Genomic DNA, 22,939 nt, shown 5'->3' on the forward strand with positions numbered 1-22,939 from the left:
CCTTCTTTTTACACAGGCCAAGAGGCAGAAATCCCAACCTCTGCTTAACGGCAGCGGGGATTCTCGTGTCTCCAGGTCTGTAGACCCCATGCCCCAGGGATGAGGGGTCCCTCATTCATGGGTCCTGGTGGGTCCAGCCTTCCTAGGCAGCAGCAATCAGGGACCTGTGGCTACGGTAAGACCAGCAGGGCAGCAAGGCAGAGTGGCTTGCACTGGACAGCTCCACCAAGAAAATGTGCCTTCCGCTCCCCAATTACAAGTAAAGACTTAAAATGAAAACACAATGAGAAGGATTAGCACATTGATAGGAATAAACTTCACCTAGAAATCCTGGGGGTGGGCGGGGGGTGCGGTCATAGACTCTGGAGGAGAACAGTAGAGAGAAGACACTACATTTGAGAAAGGAGACCAGCCACACAGACGCGGAGCCAAGTTCACCAGCGGTCTTACAAGCTCTGCTTCCAGCCTTGATGAATCCTCATCCCCCAAAGAGCAGTTGCAGATACGTTTGTTTTATGCTGTCTTCAGGCGTCCGGAAACCACGAGGGCAGCTCTCCCTACTACTTAGTGCTAATGAGGGTTAATGACCAGTGGGCGTCAGCCCCCGGGTAATTATGAGGTATGGGTTCAGAGGGCTCCTCCCTGGTATCGGCCTGTGGGAAAATGGCCCAGGACCTTCTTTTCACTGTGGGGACAGGGCAGGTGCCCCATCTCTGTTACCCGCCTCACAGCTCCCAGGCTTGGCTGCCAGGGCTGCTTTAGATTCTGCTCCTCACGTTGGCCTAGGCTGTCACACTTTGAGGTGGTGAAGCTCATTGTCTCTGTCATCAATTTGATTCCACAGCATTTATTAAAAGGATTTACTGCATGCCAGGCTTTGTGCCAGGTACTGGGGAACGAAATTGAGCAAGATGAGCACCTCACCACGAGGAATTCATACCAGGCACTGAAGTATCACTGCATTGGTACAGACAGTGCATTCGGGGAGTGAGGGAACAAGGGGCTGCTCGGCCATCCCAGAGGAGGCGACAAAAACCAGAGCATTTCTAATACACCTGCAATAGCTGGCTAGAAAGTATACAGGCAAAGACAACAACAGAATCTACAGTATCCAAGGAATAAGCTTAGTGAGAAATGTGTAAGACCATATGAAGGAAACTTTGAAAAACTGTGATGCACAAAAAGACTAGAATAAACAGATACACTTCCTATTCCCTGGAGAGGAAGACTCATTACAAAGCTGTCCATTCTCCCCCAAGTAATCCATAAATTCCATGTGATCCCAACTGAAAAATCCCAACATTTTTTACAGAACTTGACAAATTGTTTGTAAGCCTATTTGGAAAAGTAAATTATTTGGCAAAAGAAAAGCCAAAGAAATGTTGTGGAAAAAAATGAGTTTGTTTTTGTTTAAACCGAATTGTTACGTAAAAATTGCAGTAATTAAAACAATGAAATACGGACACAGAATCAGACAAATAATTCAATGGAACTGAAGAGAGGCCCTAAAACATTGGCTCATGAATATATGGGTATTTATAAAATAAATAAATAAGGTAGAATTATAAACCATTTGGGAAACTATAAATATTTAATAAACAGACTGGAGATAACAGTCTTTCTATTTGGGAAAAATCAATCTTTATCTTATACCATATACAAAAATAAATCTCAGCTTAAAGAGATCTAAATATGTAAAATAAGACTACACTATAAAGTAAAAACTTGGGACTTCCCTGGTGGTGCAGTGGTTAAGAATCCACCTGCCAATGCAGGGACATGGGTTCGATCCCTGGTCCAGGAAGATCCCACATGCCGTGGAAGAACTAAGCCTGTGCACCACAACTACTGAGTCTGCGCTCTAGAGCCCGTGCGCCACAACTACTGAGCCCATGCACCACAACTACTTAAGCCCGCGCGCCTAAAGCCCGTGCTCCACAACAAGAGAAGCCACCGCAATGAGAAGCCCGCACACCGCAACGAAGAGTAGCCCCCGCTGGCCGCAACTAGAGAAAGCCCACGGACAGCAATGAGGACCCGCCGCGGACAAAAATTAATTAATTAATTAATTAACTTAAAAAACAAAGAGTTGCATGGTTCTCTTCTAAAAAAAAGTAAAAACTTGGATGCCAAAATACTGATGAATTCCAATTGTACAAAAATCAAATTCCATTTGACAGACACAGTGAAAGACAAATGAGAAGCCAAATTTTTTTTCAAAATATAATAGAGGTTAATGCTGATAATATATTAAGAACTTTAATGGATCAATAAAAAGACAATCTAATTTAAAGTAGGTAATGCATATAACAGGTAATACACAGAATAAGTGCAAAATGGTTAACATTTAAAACACTCTCAGGAATTCCCTGGCGGTCCAGTGGTTAAGGCTCGGCACTTTCACTGTGGTGGCCTGGGTTCAATCCCTGGTCAGGGAAGTAAGATCCCGCAAGCCGCATAGTGCAGCCAGAATAAATAAATACATAAAACATTCTCAAGTTCACTAATTAAATAAACTAATATGATATATCTTTTTTCACCTACCAAATTGGCAAAAACTAAAAACTGGTAATTCCTCGTTCAGTGTTAGTAGCAGAGCAAATTTGATAGATATTATCAAATTACATTTTGGAGGGTAATTTGGTGGTGTCAATTAAAACTCCATTCATATGATTTTGTCCTATACAAACACCTGAACAAATAACCCCCAAATATCTGTACAAATATGTAAACTACTACATCATTTATAATTGCAAGAAATTGTAACTGTAAGTGTCCATCAATAGGAAACAATTAATTACAATTAACCCATAAAATGAAAGACTCCACAGCCATTTAGAAGGCTAAGATAAGTGTACCAACACTGAAAGACAGCCTCAACATATTATGAGCAAATAAAAGATTGCCCGATAAGTATAACTGATTCACTTTGCTGTACAGCAGAAACTAACATTTTAAATCAACTATCCTCCAATAAAAATTTTAAAAACAAATAAAATATACTGTATTTAAAAAAAAAAAAAAAAGAGTACCCCCAAAAAGGTATAGTACGAACACATTACTGCAGGAAAGGCATTACGTTCATGTGCTCATTTTGGGGTCATGTACTCATTTTGGATTGTTAATAGAGATTATACTGGGATGGAGAAGATGCAGGGATTTTCAGTTTTCAGTTTACATACTTTGATATTATTTTATTTCTTTAAATGGGCTTGTACTACTTTTATTTAAAGTCCAAAAATTTCTTTTCCATTTTGGAGAAAAAAAGAAAAAGAAAGAATAATAATAATTTTGTCATCGGTCTCTAGGTTGAACTCGAAGTTCATCCCTTCTCTGTCCCCTGCCCATACCCTCCCCCTGGCCTTTAGTGTCCTCTAGGGAGTCAAGATAAAGGGTGAGAAACTCTACCCACCAAAGTGCTGCACTGTCTCCCCTTAGTGTGACCCCTGGGCCAAGTCCTTCTCTGCTGGCTTGAACAAGTTCAGGCTGGCTACAGAGGCCTCCCCCCACCACACCAGGCCCTGCTGCACCCAGAGAGGGGAGACTCTGTCTTCCTAATTGGAACCACTGTTGCCAGCACCCCGAGTTCTAGGAGGGAACACAGAAATGGATTTTCAGCGGAGCACAGGAGGAGAGAGATGCCCACCCTGTTTCTCCTAGCACTATGGATCCCTCACTTGTCTTCTACTGTCCTCTCCATCTTAGGACATTATTCACAGCCTCAAGGACACCAACTGGGCCACAGCTCCTAGAGGTGCATAAAAGAACAGGGAGCAAGACTTGAACCTGCAGCCTAGGCCAGCTCAGCTAGGCCATGAGCTCTAGGTCAAACGTTTCTTTCTCTCTATCCTTAGCTTCTAGCTTCATTTTCTCTCGTGCTAATGTGTGAGGCTTTTCTAAATACTATTAAAACTTCAATTTGGGCTTAGGATATGCTCTGGTCCTAGCAATTCAAATTGATTTTGCTTATTAGGTTTTAAAAAAAAGTTTTCCACAGGTCCCGTCTGCTAAGCTGGTAAGCTATTACTAGGTCCCTTCCTAGGGGTTTGGAGACAAAGCCCCCAAAAGTAAGCAGGCACTGCATTGTCTGGCCTTGGCATTTTTCCACATACAGGGATTCTCTACTAGGCCTGTGTTAGGAGGAAGGGAGTCAGGCTACATCAGGACGTGGTATTTTCAGGTTGGATAAGTCATCGGCATCTCCCCAAGAACTCCAACAGACATAAAATATCAAAACCTGGAGAAGGAGGCCACAGTATAACTTAGAGAAAAAGTCATATTTTTAAATGTGTTTGTGATCAAAGAAGAAAAAAGCAGACAAAGATAGAAAAAATAGAGTGTCCTAAGGATCCAACTGAGAATCTAGAAAAAGCACATACTGGGGACTCCCCTGGTGGCACAGTGGATAAGACTCTGTGCTCCCAATGCAGGGGGCCCGGGTTTGATCCCTTGTCAGGGAACTAGATACTACATGCATGCTGCAACTAAGAGATCGCACGCCACAACTAAGGAGCCCAAGTGCCGCAACTAAGGAGCTGGCGAGCTGCAACTAAGACCCGGTGCAACCAAATAAATAAATAAATATTTTAAAGAAAGAAAAAGAAAAAGTACATACCAAATAAACCTAAGAAAAAGACAACTAATAAAGACTAAAGCAGAAATTAATGCTTTAGAAAACAGAAAGCACAACTGACAAATCTGCTTTTATATCACATAAAACTGGCAAAGCTAAGGAAGGAAAAGAGACAAAATTAATATACATCAGAAATTAAGAAAGTGAAAAAGTCACAGATACTGAGGAAATTGAAAACCAATAACCATATATGCATTATGCTATCAATAATAAATCTGAAAACAGAGCTCATGGAAAAGGCAAAGTAAATGTTTTGTACCAACAGCCACAGGGGGAAAAACATCTGAAAGCTGCAAAGACCCATCCATCAAAAAAGGTACCAGGCTCAGAAAGTTTCATCAGCAGATTTTTTTTTCCAAATCCTTAAGGAATAAAATGACTATTTAAACTGTTCCAGAGCATAAAGAAAGAATAAAAGTTTCACAATGCATTATATGGAGTTACCATTACTCTAATACCAACATCTGACAATAAAAACACAAAATGAAAATTATAGATCAACCTCACTCACAAATATAGATGCTAAACTCCCACATTAATAAATCAAATCAAAACAGCATGTTTAAAAAAATTCCCCATTACCCACCATGGTACATTCAAGGAATTCAAAGATAGTTCAGTATTAAGAATCGTATTAACACAGTTCACCTTATCAGTAGGTGAAGGAGAAATATCTTTTATCTTCAAACCCTGTTAAAAAGACATCCCTGGCCTCGATTCCAGCTCCACCCCCTTATGAAACGTGGGCCCTTGGTCATACTACTGTCCTGAATCCCAGTTTTCTTATCTGAAAGGTGGGGCTACCACCATCTGACTTGGAGCTGTCATGAGAACTATGAGAGAGAGAACTATGAAAACTTTGCCCCATGAGACACACACATGGTAGGTGCTCAACAGATAGCGCTGCAGTAAGTTATTACGTAGGGAAAAGTGGGCTATAATGCAGCATGACTCCATTTTTATAAAGAACACGGAACAGCATCCAGTGTGCACAGAACCGAGTGCAGAGGGATATTCCAGTTAAAAATGGTTAAACCGGTTGTGGGTTGTGGACAAATTTCTTCCCTTCTATTTATTTCTATTTTATAATTTTTCCAAGGAACAGTATCTATATAATCAAAAAAGAGATTAAAAAGCCAAAAAATGTTACAGACTTCTGGATTTAGCCAAGATTGAGGACTGGCAGGCCTAAAGGCCAAGGTGGAAAAGGAAGCAAAGGGCAGAGAGAAGAGAGGGTGGCACCGGGGAGGGGCCTGCAGGAGTCCTCTGCCTCGCGCCCTGTCACCTCGAAATCCACTCCGTGTCAGGAACACCCACACGGGCATGCAAAGGTGCTCCTGAGAGAGGCCCAGCTGAAGCCCTCCAGGCCCAAAGCAAGCAAACACTGCTATACTAAGCATAGCTTCACCTACTTTGCCCAAATGCCTCAGAAATTCTGAACAATGGCATGGGGTGAGGGTACTCATTTCTGGATCCAGATGCTGGTGACACAGGTGTAGTTGCTTTGTGAAAACTCACCAAGCTGTACACGGTATGTGCTTTTATTGTGGGTGTGCTATCCTTCAATAAAAGTTTTTTAAAATTAAAAGCTGAGAGGAGGACACTGAGTTTCCGTCATCAGCTACAGAACTGCCCTCTTAAATTCTGGTTTTAATATGAACTTATGGATCAGTTTCATGGAACAGAACATTCAATCCAGTGTTCTGCCTGACATGTCTCGTCGTCTTAATAAATACAGCATCTGGGAAGATCTTCACTATAATTATCAATAGATGAGAAAAAAAATTCCAGGACAAGCCAGGGATATAGGAGACACGGGGAAAGCCAAAATGAATGAGAGCAGTGGCTCTCAACCCTGAGTGCACATTTAAATCACCTGCGGAGCTTTGAAAAATGCTGGGGCCTGGGCTCCACCCCAGACCAATTACATCAGATTCTCTGGGTCTGAGGCCTAGACATTGATATTTTCTTTTTCAAAAGCTCCACAGACGATTCTAATACGCACTGAACTAGTTGAACCAGAGGGCCTGGCTGCTGGAAACTCTGGAGGCAAGCTGAAGCGTGGCCCCTGCACGTCCTGGTGGAGGCTGTGGAGGAGACCAAGTATTTAGGGCTGAAGTGCGCTGCCACCCGCCCGGGTCTTCCTCCACACGCCGCTTCCCCAGACCTCAGCAGAGACCCAGTGAGGAGCAATGCCCCGCACATGGACGAGGCAGCCTCTGGAAAGTAAGGGGGAGGGGCTTCCCAGGGCTTGGACACTGAACCCTGGGCTCTGGCACCCAGCGGGGTGTTCAGACTGCTCCAGATCACTTGTCAATACAGCCCCAAGGCATATACCACTCCAACCACACAACCCCAGAACTAAGCCCTAACTACTACCCAGGGTCCAAATGACACCACTGGGAACTCACAGCTGGAAAACAGGAACCGAGGAGAAGTAACAGTGGAAAAAAGGGCAGAGGTCAGTGTATAGCTCAGTCATCAGGTAGGACCTGGCTCAGGGACACGCGGTAGGGGCAGTGAAAAGGGGACGCCACGCAACCCACCTGCTGAGAGGTTCCAACACTCACCGCTGGGGCTCCCACACCCAGTCATCCTGCATCCATTCTACCTAGTTATGTGACAGGAACCCACAGGTGTGACCCCAACAGATGGCTATCTCGGCCTGGCAGCCCTGCAGCATTTTTACAAGCTCCTAGATAACTCTGACCCATGCCCTGCAAAGCAGTGCGCTTGGAGGCCCTCACTCTGCTCAGTCTACTTAGGGCTGAGTTCAAAGCACGAGGGGTGAGAATGGGGACGGGCTGAGGCCGTGAAGAGCATGTTAGGATGGAGAGCACAGGTGGAGAAGAGAAAGGAATCTGCAGTGCCAGGAAAAAGAGGGTAGGCATCTCTTGAGCACAGCCTCCAGCACTCCACTGAAAACCCATTTCTGTATTTCCCCACCAGAGTTCTGGTGCAGGGCAACAACGATCCCAACTGGGAAGGCACCGTCTCCTGGCTCTGGGTCCAGCAGAGCCTGGTACCGTCAGGCAACACCCTCTTCACCCAGCCTGAACTTGTTCAAGACACCAAATGGAGAAAGCTCAGAAGTCAAGGTACCCTGCCCAAGGCAATGGAGCTTTAGTGTCTGGCAGGGCCCAAGTTCACTCTGGCAACTACAGGGGCCTGGCCTCAGCCTTAACTGTTCTCTTCCTCTAAGTCATGCAGCACACAAACACACACACACACACACACACACACAGAGTCCTGCCCCACGGGTTCTGACGATCCACCATGAGAACCTGAGACTTGCAGATATAAAAGGGCAGACAGGAGGCATCCTGATCTACAGAGGCTGAGATGCAAGTACAATCTTTGGGGGTATTCCAAGAGAATTCGCGGGCAGCAAGATCTCTACTCTTCCAAGTGGCGGCTCTGTCCCCAAGACTGAGACTATGGAGGACGGGGGTCAAAGCAGAGACCCTCTGCTGCCCCAGAAGCAAAGTTCTAAAGTAGTGCTGTTCAGGGAACGGCCCATGAACTGTTTATCACCAGTTCACCACAATATAAACACAGGAACCAAGAATAAGCCTTTAGAAACCAGCACTGCAAGTTGAACCTGCTGCTCCGTCCAAGTGTATGTTCGCTGGACCACCTCGTCCGATGGCTAACAGATTGGTCTAGATGGTGCTGAACTCCTGAGGGGAGCCACACATGGCCAGAGCTGCCAACTCATTGTACAAAGTAGGACCTGTTTTGGTCTGCAATATTTTGGAAATTAGGAAAAAGGTCCTTCCCCCCTTTTAGTTTGAGAAAAACTAACTGTGGAGACAACCGCTTCACTTTACAGAGGAGACTAAAGTCCAGGGACTGCCGCATGGCTAATGAACGAACCCAAGAGTAGGAGAGTTGGGATCAGACAGGAAAAGAAACTGGACAACGCACTTCTCATCCTCCTCTTCCCAGCCAGTGGCCTCGTGGGCACTCCTAAAGCAGTAAGGGCTCCAGGACCCACACACTTCAAATGAGTAGAAGACAATTTCAGGTTCAAGGTAAACTGCCCAGGCACAGTATTTTCTTCCAGCCTTTCCTGAATCTCAAACCCAACACATCTAAAGCCAACACCTTCTTTTCAAAATTAAGCTATCAGGACTTCCCTGGTGGTGCAATGGTTAAGAATCCGCCTGCCAATGCAGGGGACACGGGTTCGATCCCTGGTCCTGGAGGATCCCACATGCCGCAGAGCAACTAAACCCGTGCGCCACAACTACCGAGCCTGCGCTCTGGAGCCCATGAGCCACTACTACTGAAGCCCACCCGCCTAGAGCCTGTGCTCTGCAACAAAGAGAAGCCCCCGCAATGAGAAGCCCGCGCACCGCAACGAAGAGTGGCCCCCGCTCGCCTCAACTAGAGGAAGCCCGCGTGCAGCAATGAAGACCCAATGCAGCCAAAAAAATAAAAGTAAATTTTAAAAATAAAAAACAAACAGGGGCTTCCCTGGTGGCACAGTGGTTGAGAGTCCGCCTGCCGATGCAGGGGACGCAGGTTCGTGCCCCGGTCCGGGAAGATCCCACATGCCGCGGAGCCCGTGAGCCATGGCCACTGAGCCTGCGCGTCTGGAGCCTGTGCTCCGCAACGGGAGAGGCCGTAACAGTGAGAGGCCCGCGTACCGCAAAAAAAAAAAAAAAAAAAAAAAATATTAAGCTATCGTCTCCGCTGGTCCATTTCTGACCCCACTACCCTAATCTGTAATCGCCAGATCCTGGAAACACTAACTTATTGAATACACGGTTGGCATGTTGATCTTCCTTCAAAGTCCTTTGAGGTCCACTAAGTCAATGATGAAAGCAGATGTAAAGAGCAGGGCTGGCCGGGGGTGAGAGGCTTGGTCTGCCACGTGCTAGTTCACAACCCCAACACAAAGATCAGAAGCATTTACTGTATTTAAAAACAACAACAACAACAGTTGCCAGTGATGGCTTTCGCACTCAGTGTTACAGTTTTAGGCAATTTGGTCAATGTCTCTTACTTCTAGTGATATTGTGAATATCAAATCATAATGATTTCTCTTATTTTTCAGGACCTAGTACTATACCTGGAACATGGTAAGCACTCAGTAAATGCAGAAAGACAAAGGGAGGAAGAAAGGGAGATAAAGTGAATGGGAATAGGATCACAGTTCTGGATAGCATGATAATCTGTGGATTTTAATTGTCTCAGCCACCCCATCTCTATTTGCCCAGCGGCTTCCTAAACTAATCCATAAGGAAGCTATCTCCTCCTCAGAAGCTCCAGACAGGCTGGTAACAAGGGGGAGTCCTCAGCTGACTGCCAGATGCCAGAGTAGGAGAGAAAACGAGGCCAAAAGCCCAGGAGGTCAGGGTGGGAAAGACAAGATACCCAAAAGCTGAGCCTGACCAAGGCCTCCCTATACTCCCTGGCCCCATCCCCAGCCAGCCAAACTATGTGCTACAGCCTCGGGGGCATGGGAAGGGACTTGGCAAGACCACAATGATGGTTTCTAGCAGAAATGTCCATCTACAGCTGGAGGGAGCCCAGCACCTAGGTCCCTCCTCAGCCAGCCCAGCAAGGGGGCTAAGGAGCCATCACAGTGACCCCTGCAGGTAGCTCCGGGGCCTGCACCGTGGTGGGCAGGAAGGCTGTCCCTTGGGCTCACTCACCTATCTGTACTACAAACTCTTCCCGCTGTCCCACAACAGTAAAAAATGGCTGGGGTCACCAAGGAGGTGGAGCTGAGCTCCGGGACTCTAACTCTACCGCTTACTGTGCGTGGTGAAGCCCTCTCTTTCCATCCTCAAACTCAACTCTGAAATCCTCTTGGTTGGTTCCTTTCCTACCGTCGTTTAATACGCCCACCTGCTTCCGTATCTCCCCAAGTTCACTACTGCTCGTAAACGTACCTCAGAGAGCAAAGACTTCCCGCTGGGCCCACACAGAGGGCTGGAGAGTGGGAAGAGCAGGCGAGAAAGAACTCGTAGGAGCGACCCACGGTGTGCGGAACGTCGAGGGGCACAGATCCGTGACAAAAGGCGCGGGGGTCCACAGGAGAGACAGGAGGCAGAGATCCTGGGCACAGCTCCCGAATCGCTTCCACACACCCTCAGCCAGTGGAGGGTTCCCACGGGGCAGAGCATGGCAGCAGTGTGGAGCCCGAGAGCGGGGCAGCCTGGGGCTGCCGGCACTGGGCACGCACTCCTGTCCAGGCTGCGAAGAGGGAGGCAGTGGCAACAGCGTACGCTATGGCATGTTCCTTGGGGTATCGTGGGTAGACACGTAACACACTAGACAGTAAGTGACCACGTGCGTTCATCAAGCTCAACTCTATGCCTGTGCTAGGCACGACGCACACCCGACATCATGAATATTCTTGAAACCCTGGCAGGACGCAGCACACAGTAGATGAGCACGGTGCCACTGGTTGCTGGATACCCTTCACCCAGGGGCCTTACCCATCCTGTGACCCTGTGCCCATCCTGTGGGAACACAGACTGGGAGACCCCTTTGTCCTGTGTCCCAGAGTCTTTGCCTGATCTGAAGGAGCTCACACGCCACACACATCTTCCTACACCACCACCTCCTGACGGAAGAGGATCTAGCAAAACTGCTCCACCAGGGTATGTGGGACACCACACTCAACTGGCCGCCTAAGAAAACTATCTGGGGGGAAGGTGGCACCAGAAACAGGGGCTCAGATCCAAGTGCCTGCTGGCAGTGGCAAGCCGGACCGAGAGGAAGAGAGGCTTTTCCAACAGACAACTTAACAGTGACAACGAGCACAAACACCTCAGAGCTTTAAAAACGCCGCCAGGGACTTCCCTGGTGGTCCAGCGGTCAACAATCCACCTTCCAATGCAGGGGACACAGGAACTGTGAACCCACATGCTGCAGGGCAACTAAGCCCGCGCTCTAGGGCCCGTGAGCTCTAGGGCCTGCATGTCACAACTAGAGAGCCCGCGCACGGCGACGAAAGATCCCACATGCCACAACGAAGATCCCGCGTGCCGCAACTAAGACCTGACACAGCCAAAATAAATACATTTTTTAAAATAAATAAATAAATAATTTTAAAAAGCTGCCAGCTCAGGCCCCACTCTGAGAAGGGGGAAGGAGGAAGATATGTGTGAAGGGTGTCCTCTGTTTTTCCAGGCAGCCCTGCTCTGTGCCCACAACACTGAGGGTGGTGGTGTTAAGCTGGGAGCTTCCAGCAGGACGGCAGGGACAGCGGAACGCAGGCAGGGAGGAATGGAGAACACACGTGGAAAGACCTGAGGAGAAGCCACCGTTAGGCAGGAGGGGGTGCTTTCCGGAGCAAACAAACCTGCCAGCAGTGCTTCCTCCCAGCAGAGAGAGAAGCTCTGGCTGACAGACACAGACACAGGCCAAAGACACAGAGGGAGGGAGGGAGCTGCCGCTTCCCTGAGCCTATCCGTCCTCGTCCCCTCGTCCTGCTTTCCCCAGGGTGGGGGGCAGAACAGGTGTACTCCATGATCTCCGTGTCCACAGCCCTCAACAGCACACAGGTGATTACAGCAGTGGGCCGCCAGAGGCGGAAGTGGAGGTGACACCTGGGGGTTTCACCGGAGACGGCGTGTGGAGTGAGCTCACAGCTCTCTCCTTCCCACGCACAGCATCGCCAGGATCAACCCCCTCTACTTGCCTCAGGGGCCTACCGCGGACTTGTCCCAGGTGGTCACCCACCACTAGCATCCTCAGCACGGCTTGCCCAGCTCCCCAGGGGAGCCACTGCCACCCGGCTCTTGTCCTTCTCCCAGAAGCAAAATTCTTGCCCTCCCCCAAGTACTTCCTTGCTGTAAGTTCCTTTGGGAGGAAGCCAGGGAACCACCCCAGCTCCTGATGCACCCCGCAGCCTCACCCAGTAGCCCCCATCCCCTCTGGGAAAGCAGAGCCCCTCCCTGACAGCGTCCCCACCCAGGCAGTGAGGGTGGCACTTCCAGCGCCTCCAGGGAGCTTCCCGCAGTTTTCCCAGGAAGCTAGAGGAGGACTTCCAGGGAGAAAGATCTCAGAGCATCTGGGGACATGAGCAGCTCACCCACCTGCTACCCAAGCAACCAGATTCCCCAGCTCCTCACAGGCTCCAGGGGCTGACGGAGAGGATGAGCTGAGGCAAGGGCAGGAACGGGCTCCCTCCTCCGAGAAGTCTCATGCAGTCCTGCCCCGCCTACCTGTCCCTACACTCCTTCCCCAGCCTCTCTTCTCTTGACGTGAGAGGCAGCCACGCTGAGCTGCCTCTTGCTCTGTTTTCTCCACCCTGGGCCAGCAGAGGATACTGCTGAGTAATCCCAAACTCACGGCGGATCCCCAGCCCTGAAAACAGGGCAAAGCCCAAGGAAACCTACTGATCCTGGTCCCTGCCAACCAGGGAGGAACATCTGTGTTTCCTCGTAATGGCTTATATTCCACAGACTCTGCCCTGCCCCAAATACCCCAGCCCTGGCCCTGAGACAACCACACGGAGAAGCTCAGTGCCCCCTTCTGCACTTCCCACGCACCTGGTAACATTCCCTTCCAGCCCCCCGGACACCAAGCTGCACAGAGTAACAGCAGCGGACCGCCTGCAGGATTCCCAGTCATGATGTTGCATCAGCCCCCACCCTACCCAAAATATCCTCACCCCCACCACCTCCTCTCCTCCAGCCATCTCCATGGTGACAGCAGCATGACTAATGACACCCTATCAGCTTCAGACTCAGGAGCACAATTCCCCCTCCCCCTTAACCTCTCCCCCCACCAGCCCCCGCCCGGGATTTCTGCAGATTGGATGCAAACCAACAGTGGCAGGGACAGTCTCGAGAGATTTCCAGAGGCAAGGGTGGGAGTGGGTTGCATGTCTTAAAAAAAAAAAAAAAAAAAAAAAACCAGTTCAACAAACCCAATCCCAACGGCACCCAAACCATCCAGCTGAGAAAGCAAAAAGAATCCAAACAAAACCCACACAGGCCCGAGAATTCATTGGCCGCCCACACCCCCGCCGCCCCTCCCCCTCAGCGGCTGCTACACACACAGTGGGAGATTAAGGGATCACCAGAGGAGACCCTTTATGTGTATCCAATCCCATCAAACACTTCACCTCTACCACACACACACACACACACACACGCACACACACGCACACGCACACACACACACACACACACACACACACACACGGTACCTTGACAGCAGCCCCTTGCCTCCACGGCCCGGCTCCTTCACCAGCCTTTATTTCCACCTGCAAAAGAAGCCGGAGAGACTGATGAGCCAGGCTGACACCAGGAAAGCGGCAAAGTCCTTCCGCTGCAGCCCCAGCTCCGCTGCAGGGAGAGAGGGAGCCGGGGAGGCAGGGGGCCTCGGAGAGAAAGGACGGCAGGGACCATCTTCCTGCCTCCAGCTGCCGCCCAGACGCGCGGTGGAGGGGCTCATTCGCCGTCCAGAGTGTTTTTGTTTTCCTGTCTCCGTTTTCCACCCTCCCAGGATCCAGGAGGGCTCTGCCCCTCCTCCTGCGTCCGGTCTAGCCTCGTCCCTCCCCGCCCTGCCCGCTCTACCTCGGCCGGCCTCCTCTGGTGCATCGGCCGGCGGGCCTCCCATTATCCCCGCCGGAGCGCACGGAGGGAGGCACTGCAGAGGCGGCGGCGGCCAGCTGCCGGCTTGGCTCCCCTCCCCGCCGCCGGCGAGGCTGGTGTGGAGGGGGCGGCGCGCTCGCCAGCCAATCCCCGCCGCCGGCCGAGCGGGGGCAGGGCCGCCGGGGGTTGGACCTGCCCAGCCGGGAGGCGGGGGCACAGCCGAGGGTGCCGGAGCCTAGCTGGCTGTGGCCCAGGCCCGCCGCCGCTCCCCGACAGGCTGGGGATCCCGGGACACCCTCAACAACTCCCGAGTCGGGGACCAGAAGGTAATACCCAAGGCATCCTCTGCATCTCCAGGGTCAAAGACAGACTGCGTCGGGGTCGAGCAGATGCTGGCAGGCTTCCCCCTCCGGCCACTGTCTAGCCCTAGGACACCAGCAAACTGCCTCCTCCTAGCAGCAGCTAGGACAGTGCTAGGCGCTATAAAAGCAATAGCCCCTGCAATCTCAGAAGACAAAAATAAAGCCGTGGCAGTATGAACCATTACCCCATTTTGCAGATGAGGAAACAAGGCAAGACAAGGGAAGTAACTTACCCAAGGTGACACGGCTAGATAACAGCAGCACGGGGACTCCCAGGCAGGTCTATCCGGCTCTACAGACCAGACTCCCCACCATCACGCAGTCCTGCTCCTCCCTCCCTCCAGCAGGTTTCCTCTTGAAGCCGACACTGCCTGTGGCTCAAAGCCTCGCCGAGTCAGACTCGCCCTCCCTTGCACACGAACGCCAACACCTCACCTAGGATCACTCATCCCTAGTGTCTGAACAGAGGCCACCCCCTCCAGACAGCCTCACCACCACCCCCACCCTCAGCGTTTCCTCCTCTTTTAGAAAGGCCACAGGAGGTGGCGCCTCCAGACTTCAGGGCTTCCCATCCCCTGGAAAGGCTGAGGAGGGAAGGCAGCCCAGCCTCTGAGCCTTTGAAGGCTGCAACACCCAGGAGACCGAAGGAGAAAGAACAGAACAGGGAGAGGAAAGCCCTGCAGTTCCTAGGCAACCCAGGAGACATCCTGCTTCACCCCATCCCCTCCCTGTAGCTGAACACCCCAGAGCTTCTGTCTTCCAGGAGGGGGACCCTTATATGGTCTCTGGTACTCATGTATCTGGTTCACTTCCTGGCTCCACTATCTAGCTGCAGGACCTTGGTGGTGGTACCTTACCTCCCTCAGCCTACTTTGCAGTTCTATTTTACAGAAGCAGCTACCTCAGACAAAGGCGTGAGGATTCTGTGAAACATGCAACACAGTGCCTGCCACACTGCAGGTGCTGCTAGCTACCACTCAGTTTCTGAGGGAGCTCCCTGTGTGCTACTTCTCAACTCCCAGATGTGACCTGCCGGACCCGTTAGGATGTGGGAGAGCTCATGTCAGTGATGTGCTCTGCGACCAACTCCACCACACCTGCCCAACGACCGCCCCCTCCCTGAAGCTCCAAGGGGGTACTCGGAATGGGACGAGCTGCCTCATGAGAGACAGCAAAGCTGGGCTCCGGTGAGGAGACTCCCGAGGGCACCAGGACACACACCTGCCTCACCTCTGGGGGCACAGAGCAGCCCTACTGGGCTCCTCCCTAGGGCAGGGAGAAAGGCAGGCGACAAGGCAGGGCAAGGAGCATTGTCCCGAGCCACGGGCTTCTGCACCCCTTGGCTCTTACCCTGGCCAGGCCAAGTGAAGTCCCTCCTTTATCCTAGTCCCCAAAACCCCCGCCCCACCCTCCCTCATACAGTCTGCTGCTGGATAAGAGCAACTAACACTGCTTGGATAGTAACAATCAATACTGTTGCTGCTGTGGCTGCCACAGTTTATCAAGCCCCTGCTAGGTACCAGGCCCGGTGCCAACCATGCTGTGGGAGCATCTCATTTGACTTAGTCCACACACAACCTTATGGGGAAATGGGCTTAGAGATGTTGCGTTACTTGCCCATCAACATGCAGCTGGTGAGTGGTGAGCTAGGATTCCAGCCCAGGTGTTTCTCATTCCCGTTCTTTAAGCCCTCCCTCCCAGCCAACCTCAGGGAAACTTGAAGAGGGATAGGGTCTCCTGAACCAGACCACTTCCCTTTACGCTATGGGTCTGAGAACAGTAATATTTTCATGCCCCAGAGACCTGGCGACGCTGCTCCTTGCCTAGGTTCCCTTCCCTCTCCCCCACCTGGCAAGCTAATATGGTACAAGGCTTCATCCAAATGTCACCTGCCACTGCTGCCTTCCCAGCTCATCTAGCCCTCAGGAGCTTCACCCACTCCTCCTGGGGCCTCTTCTAGAGCCGTCACTACCAAGTGCAGTTATTTATTTACACGGCCGTCTTCCCCACGTGGGCAGGGGCCCCGTCTTCCCCACTCACTAGGCTCTGCACAGAGCTGGAATGTGCTGAGCTGAGTTTCTACACAAGGAGGGTGGAGAGGCAGGGGGCTGGGCACTGAGATGTAGAGGACACTCTCCTGGTCGGCCTGTTCTCCGAGGTCCCCAGGGATCAGAGGGATACCTGCTCTCCTGGGAGGACACGACCTGCCATCTGAACTACAGCCGAGGCCGAGCCTTGTTCGGCCAGCACACGTCTTCCTCACAAGGCTGCAAGAGCCACCCTGACTCTGCTTGAACCACAGGTCCCGGCTCACCCCCCGCAGCCTGCAGACACCCTAGCAGAGCCCGTGGTCCCCAAGGCAGGGCACCTGCAACCACCTCTATCCCATCCTGGCCTCCTGCCCTTTTCTGAAGCACCTGGAATGCTACAGCTCCAAGGAGACACAGAGGCGCGTGCCGGGGCCACTCTGCCTCCAGCGGGGACATTCTCCACACCTCACACCTGACCCCCTCCCCTATCTGCTCCTCTTTCTACACTTGGGGCTTCACAGTGACCAACCCAGAGGTGCCTGGGACCCCTCTGCATAGGAGCTGGAGGTCCCTCCCCACCTTCCATCATGACCCCTAGACCCCACTGCACTCCCAGCAGGAGGAATGGGGCCACGGCCCTCCACACTAGGGAGAGGTGAATGGATTAACTCACTCTCAGAACCCACAAAATACCCCAACACAGAGAACCTCAGAAACACAGTTACCGGGCTTCCCTGGTGGCGCAGTGGTTGGGAGTCCGCCTGCCGATGCAGGGGACGCGGGTTCGTGCCCCGGTCCGGGAGGATCCCACATGCCGCGGAGCGGCTGGGCCCTTGAGCCATGGCCGCTGAGCCTACGCGTCTGAAGCCTGTGCTCCGCAGCGGGAGAGGCCACGGCAGTGAGAGGCCCGTGTACCGCAAAAAAAAAAAAAAAGAAAGAAACACAGTTACCTACAGGCCAGAACCCACACAGATATATAAAGACTAGGAAATGGGGATACATCCAGAGATAGATTCGGGGGGGTTTATAGGAGGATCAACCAAGCAGCAACCCCATGCCAAGCCCCATAATTGGACCATGATGTATTGTATCTTACTTAACCCTCAAACCAAACCAATGAGACAGGAATTATTAATGCCCATTCCACAGATGGAAAAATTGGGAGACTGAGCAGGGCTCTCGCCTCCCCCCCCCACTCGTAGCAATACAGCTGGTGCTGCTCTGTGTAGCTCTATGATTTTCTTATCGACCTACCTCTTCTAGAGTTGGCAGGGGGTAGACGACAACTTCTCCTCTCTTGCCATGGCTGTGTCCTAAAGGAGGTCACTCCCCACAGGGCTTGACTCCAAAGCTCAGTTCAAGCCCCACTTCCTCCAGGAAGCCTTCTCAGGTTACCCTAGACCTCTGCCAGCTGACAGCACTTCCAATGTTTCTCATTTGACACTTGGTACTGCTATCCGTCTCTCTGTGTGTCCTGCCTCTCCGACCAGAATGGCTAGAATCGTGCCTCTTCAAAGCCCCGGGGGTTTTTTTGTTTTGTTTTGTTTTGTTTGCCCAGCATTCCACACACTGAAGGCACTTGGAATCGACTGTGGGGGAAATCTGTGACCTTCCCTTCCCTCTCCGTCACACAAAGGATCTGCCAAAGAAACCCAACATCCCCGCCACCTTCAGAGCCTATGTTTGAAGTCACCGGTGTCCACACATCAATTTCCACCCAAGTAATTGCAGCCCATCACACACACATCATCCCCTATATTTCAAACTCTTTGCAGTTGTCATGGGAACTGCCTTTGCCTTCATTCACAGATCAGGCCTCACAATTAGCTTTGGCAGCGGAAGTCTGTATCGACGGCAACCTCGGGGAGGAGAAAGACAAGGAGGTGAAAGAAGAGCAGCGAAGGAAGAAAAGGTGCTCCCCCTTCCCCTCCCCTCCCCGGAGATGCAACAGAGCCAGACTGAACTCAGGCACCCAGGGATGTCAGAGGGAAAACGGAGCCGGCCAGCAACTCCACCTGCTTACTTCCACACCAACAGAACGCACCCGGACGCCCCCCCAGGCTGACAAGCAGCAGCGGTGGCTCTGCCCACAGCCCACAAGACATCCTAAATGCTTGTAAGAAGGTCTTAGATTCCATGAACCTCATCACGGTCTCCCCACCCCAAATTCAATGGTCTTGGACCACCAAGTGTTCCAGGATCCAAGCAAATAACACAGAACCTTCATTGAGAAGGTGAGACAGGAATACTGAGTGGTTTAGAAACCTGGGGGCAGCCCCAGGGGAAGACTTCCAAGAATAATTAACACAAAGCATCTTACCTTCCACCTTGAGGATCCATGAACACCCTCAGCTGGTGCCCTGTGGTCTGTCTGCGTCCTTCCACACCACTGCCACCAGCCGTGAGCACTCGAGTAGCATCTCTGCACAGCTCAGTTTCAGGGGAGATGCCTCCCTCCTCCTAGAAGCACCCCCCCTCATCTTTCACGTATCACTACGCTGAAACTCTCACAACAGGTCCCTTCCCTTCCACGATGGTCCCTCTTCACCTAACAGTGACTAAGGCTGGCCTCTGCTCTCAAGGCATCCCTCCCTTGTAGCCCTACCAGACTGTAACAGTTTGTTGCCACACGTGCCTCCCTCCCCAGCCCGTGAGCTCATTAAGGACAGAGCAAATGCTGCCCCCCCTTTACCAACGGCTCAGGCTCAGCGCAGCGCCCCGCACACAGCCAGTCCCAGGCGAGATGTGCTGAAGGAGGCTGGGAAGGCAACTCGCAGGTTTATCAGTCAAAGCAGATGACGTCCTGTCTCTGGAAACTGAAGCGACGCCAGAGAGAGAAGCTGCCCTCCCCCGGCACGGGGGACACTGGAGGTCCCAGGACCGAGGAGGCATTCCAGGAAGGTGCCTCTCCTCCGTATCCTCCTAGCACCAGCTCTTCTCCTCTCACTGGCTCCCAACGCCCCCACCCCATCCTGCAGCATCAACCATCCAGTCAGGACCCAGGCTCGTGGTGAGAGGATGCCATTCCCTCTCTCTTCTAGGGCTCCAGGATCATTCCCAGCATCAACCAGGGAACTGGGGTACCCAGAGCTTACTCTTAAAGGGCAGAGAAATCAATAAAAAGACAGAACAAAATGAGACCAGAGAAAGCCACCCAGTGTCCTTCCCACAAGCAAGGCTCAGAAGGGAACAGACTCTATGGTCCGGTACCTTGCTACTTGTTTTTGACCCAGCGTCTCCACACCCCTTCCTGAGGCTTCCTCTGGCAGTAATTAAATGGGGTGGGGGACTATGGGGCACAGGCATTCCGGCAAATGCTCCCAAATGACTCTACCTAATGCAGCTCCCTTTCCATTTGCAGCATCTAGAATTGCTGCTCTACTAGCAGTGGGAGGTGCAGCATTCTGTCCACAAACTCCCTGGCTGGGTGTGGGGAAACAGGGCACAAGGGAATTAGAACATGTACAGGTCAGAGCCAGCAGTGCAGGAACAGAGCTTGTGCGACCTGAAGCAAGCAAGCAACCCGCTGTGGTCACCGGAAGGCTGGCCAGTTACCCCACACTGGGCGACGGCTTTTTTTTTCCCTCCCTCAGTGACTAATAAAAACTTAGGTTATCAGATTTCTTAAGCAAAGGACAGGAGACAAGACCACAGAGGGGTGTGTCCACTCCAGGTGTGCCAGCAGCCTGGGCCCTGCACAGACACACTCAGGCAGAGGCCCAAAGCAACCCTAAAGGACTCTCCCAGCCAAAGTGCAGCAGGGCTCAAGGTAGATAAAGGGGTCGTATTCCTTTCCAACACCTTCTCTCTTCCTGAGCATCCTGCCCTCAATCCACAAGGGAACTATAAAGTGATGGGAAAGGGAGGGGGAATTAGTGACAACTCCTGAGACCCCTGATGTGGTCTTTCAACTCACCCTGTCACCACACTGCCTTCTCCAGGATGAGAGGCCCAAGGCACAGAGGCGACTGCTGACATGGGATGGGGCATGTGCCCGAGTAAGAACCCTCAGGCAAGGATCACCAGGGCTGCTGGGCACCAGTGAGGGTGGGAGAAGCCACTTTCCCCCAGGCAGCTTCAGAGAGTGCCTTCAGATGGGGAGCCACACCGCATTCCTATTGTTTTTCCCCACAGCAGATAATTAAAACATGGCCCATGCCTTCAAGGGAAGCAATAAATAAAGAGAGCATGCTCAGTAAAAAAAAAAAGAAAGAAAGAAAGAAAGAAAGAAAAAGACGACGCGATAAGCTTTGCCGCGGGTTAGAACCCAGGAAAGCACTGCCCCTTCCATACCCCTCACCACTGACCTTGGGGAGGGAACAGGAATCCTAACCCAAAGAATCCTTCCAGGAATAACCAACTGGGACAGCTATTTCCCCAACCCAGAAACAGTCTTCAGTGAGGGTTCAGAGACCACGCAGGGAAATTCCATGTCCAGTAGAACTACTATTGATAAAAGATCTAACAGACAAGCCACTTGAAAAGCAGCTAGTGTGCCTGAGTTTCTGAATTTAATTTTAATTAATTTTAATTTTTGTAGCCACACATGGCTAATGGCTATCATATTGGACAGCTCAGATAGAGCATGCTTCTTAAATTTGGGAGGTCATGAATACTCTTGAGAATTTGCTGAAAACCACAGTCCCTCTCCCCTGAGAAAATATACCCCTGCACATTCACACACCTGGCTGAAATTTTCAGAGAGTTTACAGACCATATTCCAACCCAGGTCTGAGATCAGGTCCAGAAATTGACCAAAAACGTTACGGCCTAAGAGCGATGTTTCTTCTGCAATGTAGTTGTCTAAGGAATATGTTACACTTTACACAGTTTGAGCAAGAGACCACCACGTGTGGAAGACCCCACCTGACAGAGGACGTCCTTGTAACATCCCAGCCAGAACATCCAGCCTCTACTCAGACCCATGCAGGCACAGGGCTGGCTCTTCAGTCTTGGAACAGCTATAAACGTTAGAAAATTCTTTTTTCAAACATGGATTCAGGGAGATGAGCTCAGTGCTTTCTGACGACCTAGAGGGGTGGGATAGGGAGGGTGGAAGGGAGATGCAAGAGGGAGGGGATATGGGGATATATGTATACATATAGCTGATTCACTTTGTTATACAGCAGAAACTAACATTGTAAAGCAATTATACTCCAATAAAGGTGTTAAACAAACAAACAGACAAACATGGATTCAGTCTACCTGCTAACTTCTAGCCTCTAATAAAAGTTCCACACATTCCCCTACACAAAGGAACTGACTCCCTCTTCCACACAGGACTCGCCTTAGCCTGCGTTCCTCTACTCAGTTCCAAGCTGAACAACTCATCTTTTTCAGTTGTCCTGCATGTGACTACTCTGACAGAGCTCCTAGAGACAGGCTGTCAACACACCTTTTAGAGTTTCAGCTATTCCTACCTGCTATTTCTTTCTTTGTTTAAAAACAAGTGCAGAATTTTGGATTTACCCTGATTAAATTCCACTGAGTTTGGCTGAGGCCCATTGCTCCAGACTGCCCCCAATCTTCTTACCCCCTTGTTCTATCATTCAACTTAAATGTCTGCATCACCACTACTACCGCCGCCACGACCCACCTACCCACTGATCACACCTGCTCCTGCCTACATCTTATGAAGAGAGGGCACACATCCCTTGAGCTCCTAAGCCTCCAGACCCTTCCATGAGATCCTGGGGTCTATGGGTGGCTCCTCCTGTTCACAACGACCACCAGCTACTACTCTCTCGTGGGGCTCCCATGTCCCAAGTCAGACTGCTGAGCAGCAAACATCTTCTGAGAACCCTTTCCCAACTGTTCTCAGAACACACACACAAGTTCTTAAAGGGCTTATTTTATTGATAACTCACTAGACTAGAAAGAAATGGACTCCAGAAAAACAAGAATAAACATGAAGTAAATCTCAAGATGTTCTTGCCTCCCTGGCGTACAGGTAAATGGGTTGGATCACCCTCCTTACCCTTGCTGGCAGCTGGAGTTCTTTTTTCTTTTTAAGTGTAATATATCAAATTATTATTCCCATTACGTCTTTTTTTTTTAAGATTTTTTTGATATGGACCATTTTTAAAGTCTTTATTGAATTTGTTACAATATTGCTTCTGTTTTATGTTTTGAGTTTTTGGTCACGAGGCATGTGGGATCTTAGCTCCCCGACCAGGGATCGAACCCGCACCCCCTGCACTGGAAGGTGAGGTCGTAAGCACTGGACCGCCAGGGAAGTCCCTGCAACTGGAGCTCTTTACCTCTGTTCATCAAGACTTACTTCTGTTCCCTTCTCCACGCCCCATCCCCTTCTCTACTCACAGAAGTGCCGCAGCCCGGCTCCGCAAACTC

General features: G+C 50.9%; 1 protein-coding gene across 2 annotated transcripts in view; it reads right to left on the reverse strand.

Moving 5' to 3' along the window:
• The window catches only part of TET3 (tet methylcytosine dioxygenase 3), a gene marked incomplete at both ends in the record, with an annotated part of 103,146 nt that overhangs the window by 74,411 nt on the left and 5,796 nt on the right, over positions 1 to 22,939 (reverse strand). Inside the window, 2 exons of one of the 2 annotated variants that reach the window (XM_079721261.1) lie at positions 13,809 to 13,865; positions 14,179 to 14,202. In XM_079721261.1, the coding sequence (XP_079577387.1) occupies positions 13,809 to 13,865; positions 14,179 to 14,202 (81 nt within the window). Of the gene's footprint in view, positions 1 to 13,808; positions 13,866 to 14,178; positions 14,203 to 22,939 lie in introns of those variants that run through there. The other variant, XM_079721260.1, reaches the window with a different exon arrangement.

Source organism: Hyperoodon ampullatus, assembly GCF_949752795.1.
Source record: "Hyperoodon ampullatus genome assembly, chromosome: 15".
Classification (NCBI taxonomy): Eukaryota; Metazoa; Chordata; class Mammalia; order Artiodactyla; family Ziphiidae; genus Hyperoodon; species Hyperoodon ampullatus.